The sequence below is a fragment of the Coregonus lavaretus genome, assembly GCF_964263955.1.
Source record: "Coregonus lavaretus genome assembly, chromosome: 25".
In the NCBI taxonomy this organism is placed as follows: Eukaryota; Metazoa; Chordata; class Actinopteri; order Salmoniformes; family Salmonidae; genus Coregonus; species Coregonus lavaretus.
The window spans coordinates 15,912,611-15,931,101 of NC_140012.1; the positions used below are offsets into that span (position 1 = coordinate 15,912,611).

The window sequence follows — 18,491 nt, forward strand, 5'->3', positions numbered from 1 at the left end:
TAAAATGTTTTTATAATAATGCCACCCAGTGGTTGGGAAGACTGGTTTGCTTGGGTGTGTGCTGTGGCAGTCAAGAAAAACTGGCTGTCTGGGAATAAATAGACATTTAAAATGTAATGATCATCTCTTTGATTTATTCACATAATTCATAACTTCTGATCTGATACAGTATCACAGAGGTACTTTTTAATTAATTTCAAATATATTTACAATTGTTCTACCTTAGTAGTATGAAAACTGTACAATAAAGAGCATAGAAAAAATGCAAAAGAAACAATATACAACTTTTTTTATATCCAATATATAAGATACGAAAAATGTCCTGTAGAACCATGAACTACAGCATTGATGAAAAAATATGTTGCATCAACATATAAGCATTTGGTCAAATGTAAAGTAACAAAAGATGTGAACAACATCACAAACGAGACCAAGTTTTAAAAGTAAATTATGTTTCATGAATAGGTGCTTTGAATGAGTGTCTCATTGCTCTTTCATTCACAACAATATATGAGCTTCACTGTGGATTCATTCAGCACAAAAGCAAAACACCAAAGCCTCATGTGCCACACGTTCTCTTTTGCACTTTCTATTGGTCTTTCGGAAACAAGTGCTTACTGCTCACTGTAATGAAAACCTATTACTGTTAGTTTAGTTGAGCAGAAACTATTCAATGTCAAGCTTCAGAGACTTAAGAAATGGAAGGGCTGTGTCACTGTTTTCATTTTGTTCTATGTTGTTATATTGGCTTGGTCCATTAAGTCATATACTGTAAATGTATGCTTGGAGGTGCATTTTCAATAAATATCTTGTCATGTTAGTGAGAAAATCCACAGGTGTAACTAAGGGCCTCACTCAATCTAAGAAACTCCAGACCTTTCTGATGGGACTAGACAGACCCAATACATTACATCTAACTTCAGTATGTCATCATATATTCATGATATACTACCATAAATACTCTCAATTCAATAAAACTGCCAATGGTGCTCAAGGCCTCCATCTTCAAGTATGACATCATTCTTTAAGGTCCATTTACCATGGTCAATCTAAGGTGATCAAAGCCTCTCAATTAAAGAGAGGAACATGATCATTAAAATGTTCCACTGCTGAATCATGAACTCTTAAGTGCTGGGTTGCAATTCCTGTCCACGTCCTTGTTGTCCTTTATCAATGCATTAAATACCTGGAGAGGAGAGAGCAAATCTTAGCATAAAACTGCAACCCGATCATTCTTTTTAGGCACACACAAATAAATACCTGTAGGTGGTGCTGTGTAGCTACATTTCCACAAATAAAGCAGACTATCATACTGGTTCTTTCTTATGTATTTCTGTAATTGACATACACAGAGTATACAAAACATTAAGAACACCTGCTCTTTCCATAACATAGACTGACCTGGTGAATCCAGGTGAAAGCTATGATCCCTTATTGATGTAATTTGTTAAATCCACTTCAATCAGTGTAGATGAAGGGGAGGAGACAGGTTAAAGAATTATTTTTAAGCCTTGAGACATGGATTGTGTATGTGTGCCATTCAGAGGGTGAATGGGCAAGCCAAAAGATTTAAGTGCCTTTGAACGGGGTATGGTAGTAGGTGCCAGGCGCACCGGTTTGTGTCAAAAACTGCAAAACTGCTGTGTTTTTCACACTCAACAGTTTCCCGTGTGTATCAAGAATGGTCCATCACCCAAATGACATCCATCTAACTTGACACAACTGTGGGAAGCATTGGAGTCAACATGGGCCAGCATTCCTGTGGAACGCTTTCGACACCTTGTAGAGTCCATGACCCGACTAATTGAGGCTGTTCTAAGGGCCAAAAAGGAAGGTGTTCCTAATGTTTGTGTACTCAATGTACATTCACCTGTAGGTGCTGTAGTATATGAATTGTAGGACCCAACAAGTGTGAATCTATGATAAAGATGTCTTCTATATTGCATTGGCTGAGTAATGCGTCATTCCTAAACCGCTCCTGGTCACACCAGTGTCACGCGTGACGGATGGGCAGACCAGGGACTGGACATAATTACAGGCTATTTTTGAGGAATTCTGGGAGCATGTCCCAGTTCACACAATAGGCTACATAAATAGCTTCAACCTAACCACATAATAACATTCTTGTATGTTTATTGCCACTCCGTGCAAACGTGTCCATTTTCCCACATTCATGTCTTCTCATGTTTAGAGGAACTGACCTGGGACCACTTTTTGTTTCCATTGAGCATGGGCGCGGCCGCAATGCAGGTGAACAGCCGATCCGAGCCTATATCCTCAGGGAGGCGTGTCAGAAACTGGGCGCTGTGGATGAAATCCATCTGTAGGAGCACGTCCTCGTACAGACGCAGGATCCCTAGACCCGTCCGGAACAGGAACTCCTCGCCGTCACGACAGAATACGTCCCACACGCGACACGCCACGTCCAATGGCAACGACTTACTGTACAGAGTGAAAATCCTGTACACAGAAGCATGCATGCACGATCGAACGCACACACACACACACACACACACACACACACACACACACACACACACACACACACACACACACACACACACACACACACACACACACACACACACACAAAGGCCAATAATGGCAGTTAGCGGAATGGGGAAAGCAGATAAGTTAATCTAGAGCATTCAGTAGCTGTGCTCTTATAACTGTGAATACTGAGCTGATAGCATGACTGGAACTAAAAGTGTGAGATAACAGCTTGAAGGCCACACTACAGAGAGCTGCTACATACTTTCATTTATTTACATACTTTCAAATGTTCATAGAGATACCATAGCTACTTACCAGTCTATGAGATAGAGATCTGGGGTGAGTTTGGAGCTCTGGAAGTGGTTAAATAGTCTTGGGAGGTTCTCTTCAAAGAACACCTCGAACGCAGCAAAGTATTTCAGCATCTAGAGAAGAATTAAAGGGTAGGGAGAGATTCAGTGACGACTAATTCAGTACTGTTAAAGTAGTTTTAAAGAGAGGACAATTTCCCACTGTAGGCCCTGTGGAAGTGCGTCTCACCAGATCATGGTCCACTCTAAAAAAGGCCAGCTGGCAGGGCTTGTTGAGCAGGTTAGCGAACGCGATGAAGGCATCAGCTTCCTCCAGGTTGAGGATTAACACTGCAGCTATGAAGGACATTCCCTGGACCTGAAAGAGAAGAGAACCGCCATTTCACTTTACAACCACCGCATGTACAGTATGGGAGAACATAAGGACTGAGACTGCTGTTTTGAAGTGTTACTCACATATCCCACGTCAGGTCTGTAACAGGTGTAGGCCCCCAGCACACTGTGGAGGAGATCATGATATGGCCCACCCTGTGGTGGAAGACAATCAGAGGATGAGAACTGACATGGAGCACGCGCGCACACACACACACACACACACACACACACGTGGGGTAAGAGATGTACTGTACCTTCTGGAAGATAAAAAGAGGGGGGAATGTGCGGGATATGTCCAGCTTGATCAGGTCCAGACTGGACTCTCTGTCTGCTAAGGATGCCCCATCTAGTATCGAAACACAAACAGATTATGTTAAAAACATTATAAGAGAAAGGACAAACGTAACCATTTCAGTTTCCTAAAATAAACTGATCTCCAGCTTGTTTGATCTCTCTGTATCGTTGTTTGTGCATGATAGACCGAGTAACTCAGCAATCAATGACAGATACAGAGACACAGCTGCAGTGCCAATATTTTGTAACCTAAAATGATGCCAAGAGGAGACATGCTGCAAATCTCTCTGTTCAGCTCTATTAAGTCCTGTTGGATCCATCTCCTAAGGCTCTCGTTGGCAAAAACACAGTCTTTCTGATGCGCTACAGATGTTAGAGCTTTGAATGTGTCACTATTGACTCTCAGTATTGGACCAAAGGGCAGATAGTCTGACATAATGGTAGAAACAGACGCTTTACAGATCAATGGAGGAAAAACAACAGAAAGCCTTTGCAACAAGCCTGCAAATTGCTGCTGAGTGAGGGGGATTTGTGCAGTAATGTGACGCCAATATGCCGGCAGCACTGCTAGGTTTTTGTGCCATAATGTGTCAAGGACCTCAGATGTGAAGCAACGAGAGGAAATAGCTTTGTCTCAAAGAGAGAGAGAGGAGAATGGATGTGTGTGTGTCTGAGGCTGAGATTCACAGTCTCCCCCCCCCCCCCCCCCCCCCCCCCCCCCCCGCCTCAGACCAACCATCTGCCTCTGTCTCTGAACCCGTCTCACTGAAACTCCTCCATCTCTCCTTGGCTCTGGAGAGGAAGATTTCATACAGCTCTGTAGAAAAGGGAGGAAAGGAAAGAAGATCACTCTCTCAATGAGTCAGGTGGTGGGTTCTCCAACTGAGACGTCTATTATGCATTTTTCTGTAAACCACAAAGGCACTTCCTGGCAGTAAAACAAGTAGGGCATCCAGACATTCCTATCACTAAATACACAACAGGCTGAATGTGGTGAAAGTGCTTGTTTTGTTAGAAAACAAACAATACCTTGGCACTACATTTTTAGATGTATAACCTTGGCTATTTTAATACATTTCAATGTACTTTGTTATGTGTATTGACACATAACTTCCTTCACTTTGTATTGCTTTTTCTGAAGGCAAATCTGATCATATTTTGCCAATGGGAATACTGAATTATGATGGGAGTTCTATGAGTTATGACTATTGAAACACCATACATACCTGGGGTGATGTTGAGCTCGTTGCCGATGGCCAGGCTCCAGACCTTTCCTCTGACATTGGGGGGCAAGCCCTGCCACCAGAGCTCTCTCACCCGTCGAGTGTTACGCCTACAGGGGGACACAAACAGACTGGCATGGGTCTACTGCACATGGGAGCCCTGACTGACTGCCTGACTGACTGGTTTACTGACCGTCTGGTTTACTGACTAACTGACTGGCTGATTAAGCCGACTGGTTCACTGGCTGATTGGCTGGCTAATTGAATGGCTGACTGGCTGAATAACTGACTGGCTGAGTCACAGACTGAATACTGTACCAGTGGAGGCTCCTTAGAGGAGGAAGGGGAGGACCATCCTCCTCAGTGAATTTCATAAAAATAAAAATAGTGAAACATTATAAAAGTTATCCTTTTTAGATAAAACTATACTAAATATATTCACATGTCACCAAATAATTGATTAAAACACACTGTTTTGCAATGAAGGTCTACAGTAACATCAGCAGCACTCTGTAGGGTAGCGCCATGGTGTAGCCTGAGGACAGCTAGCTTCTGTCCTCCTCTGGGTACATTGACTTCAATACAAAACCTAGGAGGCTCTTGGTTCTCACCCCCTACCAAAGCCTTACACAGTAATTATGACAACTTCCGGAGGATGTCCTCCAACCTATCCGAGCTCTTGCAGCATGAACTGACATGTTGTCCACCCAATCAAAGGATCAGATAATGAATCTAGTACTGAAAGCATAAGCTACAGCTAGCTAGCACTGCAGTGCATAAAATGTGGTTAGTAGTTGACTCAAAGAGAGAAAGACAATAGTTAAACTGTTTTTAACAAATTAATATCTTCCAAAATTAAGGAGAAGCAAGAGAGAGAGAGAGATGAGATATTTGGTAGGATGTTTTTACTTTCACTTTTCTAGTGAATGCAGCTAGCTAGCTAGTTTAGCCTACTCAAACACCCGGCTCAAACAGAGAGGGATGCTACGTTAGCTAGCTGGCTATGGCTATCCAACACTGGAACTCTTCCAAGTCAAGGTAAGCTTTTGGTTTTATTAATTTATTGCCACTGGGGCCCACCGGTGTAACTGAGAAACTGCTTTCTGACTGTACACTGTACTGCGTGATTGTAGCGGGTTTACTAACGCGTTAGTTCTAGTATGTTGACTATGACGTGCAACGATGTAGGCTGCGGTTAGCGTTCAATGGTCATGATTTGAAGGTTTGGCTTGGAAAGGTTTTTTTGACTGGTCACAGACAGCTGATGTGTTGTGCACTGAAGTCCACAAGCGAAGGGAAAAGGCCAGAGGAGGAGAGCGCGTAGATAGTTGCGAGAAGGAATTATATATAAAACGAGCAAAGTGATCATGCTGTTTTCTATGTGGCTTCTATGAAAGTGAACTGTGTTTGCGTGTGATCAGGGGTGTATTCATTCTGCCGATTCTGTTGAAAAACGTTTCTTAAATGGAAGCAAACTGAATAAAACGGGGATAAACATTGCAAGCAAGAGTGTGCAAGGCGGTATTGAATGTGTCACTGTCTGTCATCTTGATTACTCAAAATTATCTTTATCTGTGCACCTACGTTGTAAACTTTCATTCATAGGCTAGGTTGTAGCAACCTCATGATGGGTAAAGGGGAAATTAGAGTATCATGTAGTAGCCTAAACCTATCGATGTTACATTGAGCAGGGTGAATGGAATTTGAATGACAGTCATCCAATATGCTGGAATAGAAATAAACCATGCTCCTAAAAAAAATTAGCATCCTCCCTCACCTTAAACGGCACCGACTTCCACTGTACTGTACTGACTGGATACGGTACATGGCTGCTCCATGCCAGTTGAGAGTTGTTTAGCAGGAAGTGACTAACTAGCTAACTCACGTGTTTTCCCAGTTGGGCAGGATGTCGTTGTTCCAGACCACCATGGCGTTGGCGATGCTTTCCTCCTGCTTAAACCTCTCCTTCATCTCTTTCCTTTTCCTCTGGGCCTCCTTCAATTCTGTGGGGAGGAGGGCACACATCCTTTGGTTACACTTTATAATAACTTTTAATGAATAAGCCATTATAAATGCTTATAAATGTTAACAGATGCTTATAAATGCTTTAAAAATCTCTAATTTATTTTCCTTCTGCTTTACAATTTTTATCATGATGTAAAGTGGCAAAAGTATGTACAAGGTCTGGCTTTAGCAACAGCTACAACTGACAGAATGAGCTAAGTAACATCTGGAGGTCTATACAGTGGACAGGTTAAATGCTGCTGACCTCCATTACACAGCCCTGAAAAGACAGTGAAAGTGAAGGGGTGAGAGAGGAATACATTAACAGTACCTCTCTTCTTGGCCTCGGCCACCATCTCATCATACTCCTGGCGGTGACGCTGGGCCTCCTCCACAGACTTGGCAGGAAGGTTCCTGCAGAGAAAGCAGAGGAGAGGAGACACAGTGCCAGTGTCTATCAGTGTCAGTTTCACCGTAATCAGTGCATATCACAGCAAATGAGGACACAAAATGGTTACTTTTAGTCAAGTTCAACACATTGAGGATTAAAGAGAGAGAAACACCTACAAAGAGAGACTGACTTTGCCATGGTTCAGACAACACACTCAGATTTCATACATCTATTCTTAATGAGGGCCTGAGGTCTTGGAACAGAGAGAGCAACTGAGTTGACCAAGGAGACCCACAGACAGAGAAACACAACACCACTTGTCTTTGGACGCTGTGTTTCTCACTGTGTTTTTAATAGACACCACAGCCTGGCCTGAGCCTAGTTGAAAATAATGTATTGTGTGTAATATAGACCCAGATCACACTGTGATCTACAAGGACTGGAGGGCATAATAAACAACAACAGAGGAATAGAGGAACAGACAAAGAAATGGAAAGACGGGACAGAAATAAAGCAGAGAGAGAGATTGTGGACTTACGCAGGCCTGTCCTCCAGTATAAGAGCTGTGGTGGACAGTGGCTCAAACTCCAGGTTCTTCCTCCGGCTCTGTTGAGGCTGAGTAGGGGACAGCCCAGCTGGCGTTCCCCCAGGCCCAGCCTTGCCCACCCTGGCCTCAAACTCCTGCAGATACATATAAAACCTGAATCCCCATAGGTCCTAGAAAACACAGCCCAAATACAGGTAAACTAGCCTCTTGGGTTTAAATTTGAAAGGGAGGAAAGATAGTGGCTTTAGCCGCGAGGGGTGACAGGATCAGCTGACAGGCTTGTGGAGATCACGGGGCCCATGCAGGCAGCAGCCTATGGGGCAGGGGGGAGAGAGAGAGAGAGAAAATGGAGGGACTGAGGGGTGTGTGATGGTTGTTGATGACTGTGGAGAGAGAGAGAGAGAGAGAGAGAGAGAAAATGGTGGGACTGAGGAGTGTGTGATGGTTGTTGATGACTGTGAGAGAGAGAGAGAGAGAGAGAGAGAGAGAGAGAGAGAGAGAGAGAGAGAGAGAGAGAGAGAGAGAGAGAGAGAGAAAATGGTGGGACTGAGGAGTGTGTGATGGTTGTTGATGACTGTGGAGAGAGAGAGAGAGAGAGAGAGAGAGAGAGAGAGAGAGAGAGAGAGAGAAAATGGTGGGACTGAGAAGTGTGTGATGGTTGTTGATGACTGTGGAGAGAGAGATCTGGAGAGAGAGAGAGAGAGGGAGAGAGAGAGAGAGAGAGAGAGAGAGAGAGAGAGAGAGAGAGAGAGAGAGAGAGAGAGAGAGAGAGAGAGAGAGAGAGAGAGCATCCTCAGGGTGTACATCATGAGTCATGTCTAGGGGTCAATAAATGCCACTGATATCCAATGCGTTTGTCTCGTGCAAGTTGGTGCAATGACCATCTAATAGATCAAGTGACTAGTATCACCATACATCCCTCAGATCCACTACACAATACAAGGCTCACCGTTGACCTTTCACGATGCATGAAACGGCTACTGTATGGATGTCAATGGCTACATTGTCTTGTGTTGTGGGTAGAAGGATTACTTTATACTATCATATATAAATCACAAAGTATATACCAGAAAAGCATATAGAGCTCTGGGAACACTTGTAATGTCAAAGTGTATATAAAATCATAATGTAATCAACAGTGTATTCATAAACAACAAGTCAAATATATAAATGTAAGGTAAACCAAAAATCGTAACATTTGCAGATAAGGTTAGCCAGGACAAAATAATTTTCAGGATTTCACTAATATCATCAAAATCAAGCACGTTTTTGGACTCATGCAGTAGTATTTACCTAAATAGGTAGAATCTTGTTGAAAAATCATGTTAAAAGTAACTTCTATATTCTTAAGACATAAGTTGAAAATGATACTGTTGCTGCTTCCTGTCATATTTTTAATTTATAGCCTAGTGTCAAAACACTGGTTTTAAATGTCCAAATTCATAATCAATATGCTGAAATAAGTTGTGATACTGCATGTTGAAGACCAAGACATAAAAATGACTCCCTACACCCGTGTCACGCTTGTGTTCAGATTACTTGTATTTTGCTAAATTAGTTCCTTAAAAACTGCTCACACATCAACATTTACCAAGCAGTCACTCCAGGCTGAAATTGATTAGCTTGTTCTACTGTAATCAATAGCGTGCACAGATTAATCACTCACATCGATATTGTATGGAAATCAATGGTACTGGGACAATTCGCTGCCGCTACATGTGCCATTTGCGCTCTTCTGAAAGACAACAACGAACTTGTGTATACTACATATACCAGTCAATAGATGAGAACCTGTAGTAGCCATTTATCAACTAATCTCCTTGTGGCACAAAGTTTACGGTAGATGGCAATACGAAAAAGGAACCTGGATCATTTCAACAAATAATTTCTCCACAGGTAGTTCTACACAGTGACAGGGGTTGGCTCTCATTTGATTGATAGCTTGACTATCAAATATGTGTATTTGTTTGTGTCCAGCGGCTTTTATAAAGAGAGCGCCCCGATTTTCCCTTGCCATTTGAGTTTGAAAATGACAACTGCGTTCTAAGACCTGCAACGGAAAGGCGCGTATGATAAAATCAATGGTACCAAACCAAAGATATTAATCTATTTAAATCAATCGATTTAGTGCCATCTTGATTCCTATAAATGTTTATATTAAGATCACCTATCTGAGGTTAAAATTATATGTAATTTCACTTCATTGCATGAGGTGAAAATGCGAGTTTATTTAAGGTAGTAACACAAACTGTCCACATTAGGGAAATTAGCGTATTATTAAATAATTGAATACGGCAAAACAATTCAACATGTCAACTTCAGACGATAGTACAGTGGGGAAAAAAAGTATTTAGTCAGCCACCAATTGTGCAAGTTCTCCCACTTAAAAAGATGAGAGAGGCCTGTAATTTTCATCATAGGTACACGTCAACTATGACAGACAAAATTAGAAAAAAAAAAATCCAGAAAATCACATTGTAGGATTTTTAATGAATTTATTTGCAAATTATGGTGGAAAATAAGTATTTGGTCAATAACAAAAGTTTCTCAATACTTTGTTATATACCCTTTGTTGGCAATGACACAGGTCAAACGTTTTCTGTAAGTCTTCACAAGGTTTTCACACACTGTTGCTGGTATTTTGGCCCATTCCTCCATGCAGATCTCCTCTAGAGCAGTGATGTTTTGGGGCTGTCGCTGGGCAACACAGACTTTCAACTCCCTCCAAAGATTTTCTATGGGGATGAGATCTGGAGACTGGCTAGGCCACTCCAGGACCTTGAAATGCTTCTTACGAAGCCACTCCTTCGTTGCCCGGGAGGTGTGTTTGGGATCATTGTCATGCTGAAAGACCCAGCCACGTTTCATCTTCAATGCCCTTGCTGATGGAAGGAGGTTTTCACTCAAAATCTCACGATACATGGCCCCATTCATTCTTTCCTTTACACGGATCAGTCGTCCTGGTCCCTTTGCAGAAAAACAGCCCCAAAGCATGATGTTTCCACCCCCATGCTTCACAGTAGGTATGGTGTTCTTTGGATGCAACTCAGCATTCTTTGTCCTCCAAACACGACGAGTTGAGTTTTTACCAAAAAGTTCTATTTTGGTTTCATCTGACCATATGACATTCTCCCAATCCTCTTCTGGATCATCCAAATGCACTCTAGCAAACTTCAGACGGGCCTGGACATGTACTGGCTTAAGCAGGGGGACACGTCTGGCACTGCAGGATTTGAGTCCCTGGCGGCGTAGTGTGTTACTGATGGTAGGCTTTGTTACTTTGGTCCCAGCTCTCTGCAGGTCATTCACTAGGTCCCCCCGTGTGGTTCTGGGATTTTTGTTCACTAGGTCCCCCCGTGTGGTTCTGGGATTTTTGCTCACCGTTCTTGTGATCATTTTGACCCCACGGGGTGAGATCTTGCGTGGAGCCATCTTCCATTTCCTAATAATTGCTCCCAAAGTTGATTTCTTCAAACCAAGCTGCTTACCTATTGCAGATTCAGTCTTCCCAGCCTGGTGCAGGTCTACAATTTTGTTTCTGGTGTCCTTTGACAGCTCTTTGGTCTTGGCCATAGTGGAGTTTGGAGTGTGACTGTTTGAGGTTCTGGACAGGTGTATTTTATACTGATAACAAGTTCAAACAGGTGCCATTAATACAGGTAACGAGTAGAGGACAGAAGAAGTTACAGGTCTGTGAGAGCCAGAAATCTTGCTTGTTTGTAGGTGACCAAATACTTATTTTCCACCATATTTTGCAAATAAATTCATTAAAAATCCTACAATGTGATTTTCTGGAAAAAAAATTCTCAATTTGTCTGTCATAGTTGACGTGTACCTATGATGAAAATTACAGGCCTCTCTCATCTTTTTAAGTGGGAGAATTTGCACAATTGGTGGCTGACTAAATACTTTTTTCCCCCACTGTATATGTTGCCCACTCAAACTATTGCAACAATGGACATCTATTTCTCACTAATTTAACCATTTAGAGAGTTAAAAAATGCTCTCAAGCACAATTTAACTGGGAGCTCTAGACTAGTTTCCATAGTGTCTGTGTAGCTGCCTGAACGTTTGCTGTCTATAATAAGGAATACAGGCAAATCTAATAGATCTATTACACTAGATGTATGTAAGGAAAACTGGATTACAACACTCTGGATTACAACATTTTGATCCACAGAGTCTATGAGCTGCTGGAGCTATGGCAAGCGTCTCAGAGACCTTGGGATTGTTGAAGATTACTTGATACTGTGTTTAATTATGTTTTTTTTTCCTAGCATACATTTCCCTCTCCCCTGTCAGTGCTAGGGTGGGAATGGACATGAGTTGGATGGTCAATGGAAATGGTTGCTTGGCAGCCCCATGCAGATAGGAGATTGAGAAGATGACTGAAAAGGAAACTCGAGAAAGTCCATACCCCTGCGCTTAAGAGATTTGGTGTGGACACAGACGTGAGACCATCTGGAATACTCTCCTGATGAAAGAAGAACAAAGTTTACACTCAGTTCAACCCCTCCAAAGTCCAAAGTGTCTATCAAACAAAAAATAACATGTCAAGTAATTCAAGGTAACCACTTTATTTGGATAGTCCATCTGTAGATGCTCTACAGACTAATCAGTAACATTTCATCTAACTATCTATTAACTCTATCCCTAAACCTTATTCTAAACCTAACCCTAACGTAACCTTAGCAAGAGGTTGCTTTTCAACAGATACGTTTGTTGATAGTATGACCATCTGTACAGCATCTACAGATGGACTATTCGGACTATCCAAATACAGTGTGACCCTTCAATACACATCCAATCCACATAAGCATCTTTACCCTTTGGCCAAGGTAAGGAAGATAGTCAACTTTATTGAAAGGGCCTCTGTTGGAGATGCAATTTAATCCCTACCCCTGCATGTAGGAAAACTGCATGAAAGATCAACCCATCATCTGAGCTTCTATACTGGAATACATTACGGATGGAACCTCTGACACCTAGATCCCTGCTCTAACCTCTGTAGCTCACTCTAGATGAGCTCACTTTCTTCTAGTCATAATCTCAGTAGCAGAGTAGTGAGGCTTATAAACGCTCTCATCTCCGTCTGCAGCTGTCTGTACTAGAGTTGAGTGCATTACTAATCCAGTGAAGGGAAACATTTAATTGGCTTTGGTGTCTGTTTCCATCCCGGCATGAAAACATGCATTAGTGCCTCCAACGAGTGTGGAGACGGAGTTGTACCTGCTTGGCAGAGTAGGGGAAGTAGAGAGGGAGACAGGGAGTGAGGAGAAGAGGGAGAGAGAGGGAGAGGAAGGACAGAGCCAGCGGCTGAGGGCATGAGACGGCTGAGGCTAGGAGATTGGCATAATTCAAGCTCAGCCGAGGCTCAACGTTCCAGGAAGTAGGCAAGAGGCATACACCTTGTGTAAGACCTACTCCTTACCCAGGCAGCTAGCCAGCCCCAGAGCCAACTGGAGTATACACCCTCAATAACTGCAGTGGCAGACGGGCCTGCCAGCCTCCAACCTGGATGACCTGAACCCTACCATGCCCTACTCTCTCTTGTCGGTGTTGGGAAGGAGTAGGCCAAGTACAGGCTGACTAAAGCCTTTATCACACTACTATATTTAAGCTCTGATGCCATTATTACCAGGCACTCTATTATAGGATTCTCAGAAGGAATGATATCTGTGAGTGTGAGATGCTATCAGTTTGCTACCTGGTCAGACAGGTATAGGTGAGTTCTTGTGAGAATAGGGCGTAGGGATTGATTGTTATGCTGTGTCATTGCATATTGCACAAGGCTGCAATTTTACTGTGTCTGTTTCAAGTGACAACTAGTGAATCATGTGATACAAAACAAAGGGCTGCAATGAAATGTATCATAGGTGAAGGAGTTGAACAGAAGGGGTGTAAATGACTTGATTGGAGATCAAACAGTTGTAGTCCTTTACTTGTTACTATGTTAACAAATTGAGGTTAGGTACGTACGGCTGACATAACCCAGATAAATAGGGATTAAGTCCTGACTAGCGCGTGGAAAAAAAGATCTAGGCTAAATATTGAGCTCATGGCATCCACCTCGACTTTACTAGTACATTCCTAGATGACGCACTTGCTGGATTCACTCCAGGCAGGGTCAGATAGCTTTCTCTCCCATACACAATACTGTACAGGCAGTTAGAAGGTCAGTTAATAGGAAGTTAATAGGTCTGTGAATAACTACTGTAGATGTAGTAGCACAGTGACATCAGGGCCTGCATTCAAAAAGCTTCTCGGAATAGGAGTGTGGATCTAGGATCAGTTTTGTCTTTCAAATAATAATGAATAAGATTATATGGACATGGATGACCTGATCCTAGATCAGCACTGTAACTCTGAGATGCTTTATGTATACGGGCCCATGGCCTCCATGTCCATGAAATCCTATTCATTATGATCTAAAAGACAAAACTGATCCTAGATCAACACTCCTAATCTGACATGCTTTAAGAATAAGGGCCTGGGACACCAACCTGCTGTATGGTCCTGGAGTCCTTGGGAGCGCTCTCTCTAGCGGGGACTTTTCCAAACAGCTTCCAACCAGGGACATTCTGAGACGGACCTTTCGGCTCTCTCTGCTTCTTGGAAAATAAACTCCTGACCAGACAGAAAAGCCAGGACAATGAGTGGGCAATTATGAATGATGACACGCTTATTTTAATCCCTGTCAGCTAAACGGTTTTGATGAGTCGACGTACTGAGAAATCAGGGATATTAATGTCTCTCTGAATCATTTCCTAGATCGGACATATGTCATACTGATATGGTCAGTTCAGTTGACACTGAGTGAGTGATATGCTGCCACTCTTATTTCATCAATTAGATCAATTTCACCTGAGCCTATGTGGGATCATAAACCTAGGGGTTAACACTTTACATGAAGGTATGCTCAAAAGGGTTTATAAAGGAGTTATTAGTAGTTCATAAACTGTTAATTACTATATTATAGATACCAATCATGTTCTAAGTATTTATTACAGATTTATAAATTATCTATAATTAATAATTAACCGTTTCTAATTAATTGATACCTAATGTAAAGTGTAACAACCTAGAGGATGTCTGTGTGTGGGAACACCATTACTACAGCATTCACTGCAGCTGGCTCCATTTCCACCAGGTCTCTGCCTGCTCTAAATGTTGAATGAGGCAGAGGCATAGTTCTAGTTCTGGCTTTGTTCATTATGTCCTGGTGTGCTGTTACAGGACCAAGACACAGTTTTGCTAGGAGAGCAAGATTAATGGCAGTGACTGCTGTTGTAAAGGGTTTAAATTACAGCATTAATATGGCTATACAGAGCATAAAGGCAAACATTGATGTGAAGAGAAGTAAGCAGACTGTGACAAAGTTTGTACCTCTCTTGTCCTTGCAAAACATGCACTTGTCACCATGCAAATAATCTCAGCCAACAAATACAACAACTCATTTACCTGCCAAAATACTCAGCAATGCCGGGTCTTTTGGACTGTAAAGCCAGTTCAGAGGGGTCTACCGAGACTACACTCAGGCCCTCTGGTATATCTCCTGGGGCGGACTGACGTCTGCTGGACTCAAAGGTGTTCCTGGAGCTCAGACTGACGTCCATGAACCTGAGGTCACTGTGGCCCTGGGCCCCCAGCTCCACGAATGTCTCCCCGTCCTCATCCCCTGGGCTGAGAAAGGTGGAGGAGTCATAGCTCAGACTGTTGGGTACAGTCCTGGTCCTGAGGGCCTGAGGATGGGGTCTGGAGGATGGATCATCTCCTAGGTGACCAGATGCTGACGGTTCCTCTCCCTGACAGGTGTCTGGTTTAACACTGACCCCACAGGGGTCTTTCGTTGGTGCTGGGCTTGATGGTAAACCCTGAGAGGTGAGATTTGAAGTAGCACCATCAGACAGATCTCCTGCCACGTTAGCTTGTGTCCTAGGCTGGGCCCCGGCTTCGTCAGGTTCCTCTCTGATATTGCAGGATTCGTCATGGCCTTCCCTTGCACTCACTGCAATTGAGGAGGGGTTTTCACACTTTGTGTTAGAGAGACCGGTTGCAGCACCATCCAAAATAATTGTTACAACTGTCTCTGTGTGTAACTTGGCGCTGCTGGGTCCTATAAATAATCCACCGTTTGCCATTTTGGCCTCCTTGTCAGGGGTCGTACTCCAGTTAATCTGTGGCCTACTAACAGCATCACTGCTGAGGGTGCTCTGTATAACACTGTCTGTGTCCCAATTCGAGAGCCCCTGTGGACCAGTCCGGGAGGCAGCTGTGCAGCTCAGTTCAAGCTGTCCATTGCAGGAGTGTGTCAATGACTCCACAGTCTCAGCTGCTGTCACAAAGTTCAATGGTGGATGACAGGCATCTAGTTCTTCTGCAGAGGAATCCTTGTTCTTCTCAGCCAGTGAGATCCCCTGGAGAGCATTCCTGTCCATTTCCTCTCGATTCACTGCAGTGATAGCAGAGCAGTTCCCTGCCTTGGAGCCTACCATTGTTGACCCAGTAAACCCGTTTGTAGCAGAGTCGCTACCTGGCTCAGGAATAACACAATTGCTTACAGTGCCACCGGATGGGCTGTCAGTAACTAAAACTGTGGAACGGCCAATATCCTCTCCTGCTTCACCCGACTCTCTGCTGTCACTGCAACCCGTTTCATCCCTGCTGACATGTTTAGAGAGACGAGCTGCCGCGTCGGCGGTACCGTCTGACAGTGGCTGGGTGAGAGATGTGCTGCTGGTTCCCTTTTCGTTCACATCAACAGAGAAAGCCGGTGGAGAAGAGCCATTATATGCCTTTTCCATGTCATTCACATTCCCCACACCACCGCTCCATAACAAAAACGCTGTGGTGGCTGGTTCAGCTCTGCTTGCACGGTCCCCGTTGTTCCTTGTCTAGCTATTATGCCTATCATGATCTCAGAGAGTATCCCTCATTACATAATGACGCAAATCAAAATACGGTTGCTATTCCGAGCGACAGCGGCAGGAAAGGGGAGAATATCAGTCGCCTGGTCGTGTATCCTTTCTGTTATTAGAAAAACCGGCAGCCGCCCCCATTTCGGCCGTGAGCAGGAGCCATTTTGAGATTCCAATGACGTAGGAGGGGAAAGCAAATCCAGACGGAAAATATGGGATGAGGGGCCATCTGCTGTCCGTACGGAGCTATAACACGCCTGGTTTATCCGACACTAGTTTTTTTTTAAGCACAACGCGCAGATATTCAGGCTTCGTTTATTCAGCATAAGTATCCCGTCTTCTGTAAAGGGACTCACAACAATGGTGGTAGCCTAAGGTCTGGAAAGAGTTGATCACACAATAGGCTACAGTTTAATTTGGTTCACTTCATATACACAGGCAACCTGTAGAGCCCAGTTTAGTTTCAGCACCACGGACAGCGCCAATGAAAATAACCACTTGGGCAGTGGGCACTGATTCGTCTCATTTACCAGTAGATGCTTAGAGGCATCTAAATAAGATGCCTAGGGGCATCACACGTTCAGCCTGCTGCACAGACGACAGACCCTATAGTCCGGGGCCTTCGCGTCAAAAAGTGATGAGACCGTGACGTGACGGATACAAACGTTAATTTACAGTGGAATGTATTCATGGGACCAAGAAAAAAATTATATATAGGCCTAATGTATCTTTCATCTCTGTGTTTCATAATTTTCCATCAATTTGTAAGAGGCTGAATCTCACCGGAGAAAGCATCTGAGTGAGCGAAACAGCGACCTCTGTCTCTGTGTCTGATGCTGTTTGGTCAAGTATGACATTGTTGCCGCCCCTAGCATTGAATGCAAGGGAAGCTAGCGAGCACTTGGCCTCCCTTGATAAAAAACTGTATAAAATAATAGCCAATCAGACTTGAGCTAAACTGAGTGAGCTCAACTGTGAATGGTCCTGGAGCACCAAAAAAGAAGTGTAAAGGGTAGCCAGTTTGGCTTTGGCTTCACTCCAATCACATCACATCAAGAGAAATAGGTCAACTTGAATTGTTGCATCTACTTGTGTTGTTGTCCTAAAATTGTCTCTTTCCTAAATTAACCATGGGATGGAGATAGGGATTTGGACTTGTAGTTTTACTTAATTCTCCGTACTAGCCAATGACTATAACGGCAATTCTGATCCAACCATAAATTCATAAATTGTGCCCCTGGACTGAGAGGATGGAAGTTCAATATGTAGCATGTAGAAGGCTAATGTTAACTAGCTAACGTTGCCCATGAAAGGAAGTTAGGCTAGCGGGCAACCATTTTAGCCAGGTAGGGACAACAAAAAATAAAAGCATGTACTGTATGACAGAGTGATAGACCGTTTCGTCAACATGAAAGAGAGGATGGCATTGGCGTTTCTCCACAAGTAGGGTGAGTCAACATGTTTTTTCTACATGCACTAACGCGCAAGCACACACACACACACACACACAAATCAGAACCATGGCCAGCCACATCATATTTAGCTTATGTTGATTGGACTAAATTGTTTCTGGTATCTTTTAGTTGTCACTGTATTAGACTAAGCATAAGTGATTTGATATGATGTTGAAATGTTGAAGTTGAAATGGTGCTAGAATAGTGGCGGCAGCTCATGTATTCTTTGCGACGTGGTAACTCTCTGTGGTTCTAAATCAATAGTTGTTTACTAGTCAAAAAATGTCCAAAACATTAACTTGCTTGACCATGCTGTAGGTCATGTAACTGTTTGTTACATGCAATATGCTTTGTAGACTTCACCGGACAGAGGTTGCTCTCCAGTTTTGTGATGAAAAAAAGGTGTGGTTGAATTTATTCTGCCACTGTGTCTTCTTATTGTCTCGGCCTTAGGCCTATATATCAAGGTTGCAAAGCATAT

The 18,491-nt window shown here is 43.2% G+C and overlaps 1 protein-coding gene across 2 annotated transcripts; it reads right to left on the minus strand.

Annotated features, from left to right (window-relative positions):
• Positions 1-115: 115 nt before the first annotated feature.
• On the minus strand, positions 116-16,689 carry LOC311100591 (TBC1 domain family member 12-like). 2 transcript variants are annotated; one of them, XM_084141513.1, is made up of 14 exons: positions 15,100-16,540; positions 14,142-14,265; positions 12,056-12,112; positions 7,630-7,772; positions 7,032-7,114; positions 6,582-6,699; positions 4,700-4,806; positions 4,210-4,290; positions 3,434-3,525; positions 3,261-3,332; positions 3,034-3,162; positions 2,809-2,918; positions 2,202-2,460; positions 122-1,186 (listed from the first exon to the last, which is right to left on the minus strand). In XM_084141513.1, the coding sequence occupies exons 1-14, from the start codon at positions 16,440-16,442 to the stop codon at positions 1,115-1,117; spliced, it is 2,790 nt and encodes a 929-aa protein (XP_083997639.1). In that variant the 5' UTR covers positions 16,443-16,540; the 3' UTR covers positions 122-1,114. The 2 variants fall into 2 exon arrangements, with proteins under 2 accessions (XP_083997638.1, XP_083997639.1); XM_084141512.1 differs by lacking the exon at positions 12,056-12,112 and having other exon boundaries at positions 116-1,186; positions 15,100-16,689.
• Positions 16,690-18,491: the final 1,802 nt, after the last annotated feature.

Excerpts from the sequence above, each read along its gene's own strand:
- LOC311100591 (XM_084141513.1), bottom strand. The coding sequence starts at position 16,442 with ATGGAAAAGGCATATAATGGCTCTTCTCCACCGGCTTTCTCTGTTGAT. Across the intron at positions 7,773-12,055 it reads CAAATCTCTTAAGCGCAGGG|GAGTTTGAGGCCAGGGTGGG; the intron begins GTATGGACTTTC and ends ATGTATCTGCAG. Across the intron at positions 6,700-7,031 it reads GGCCGAGGCCAAGAAGAGAG|AATTGAAGGAGGCCCAGAGG; the intron begins GTACTGTTAATG and ends TCCTCCCCACAG.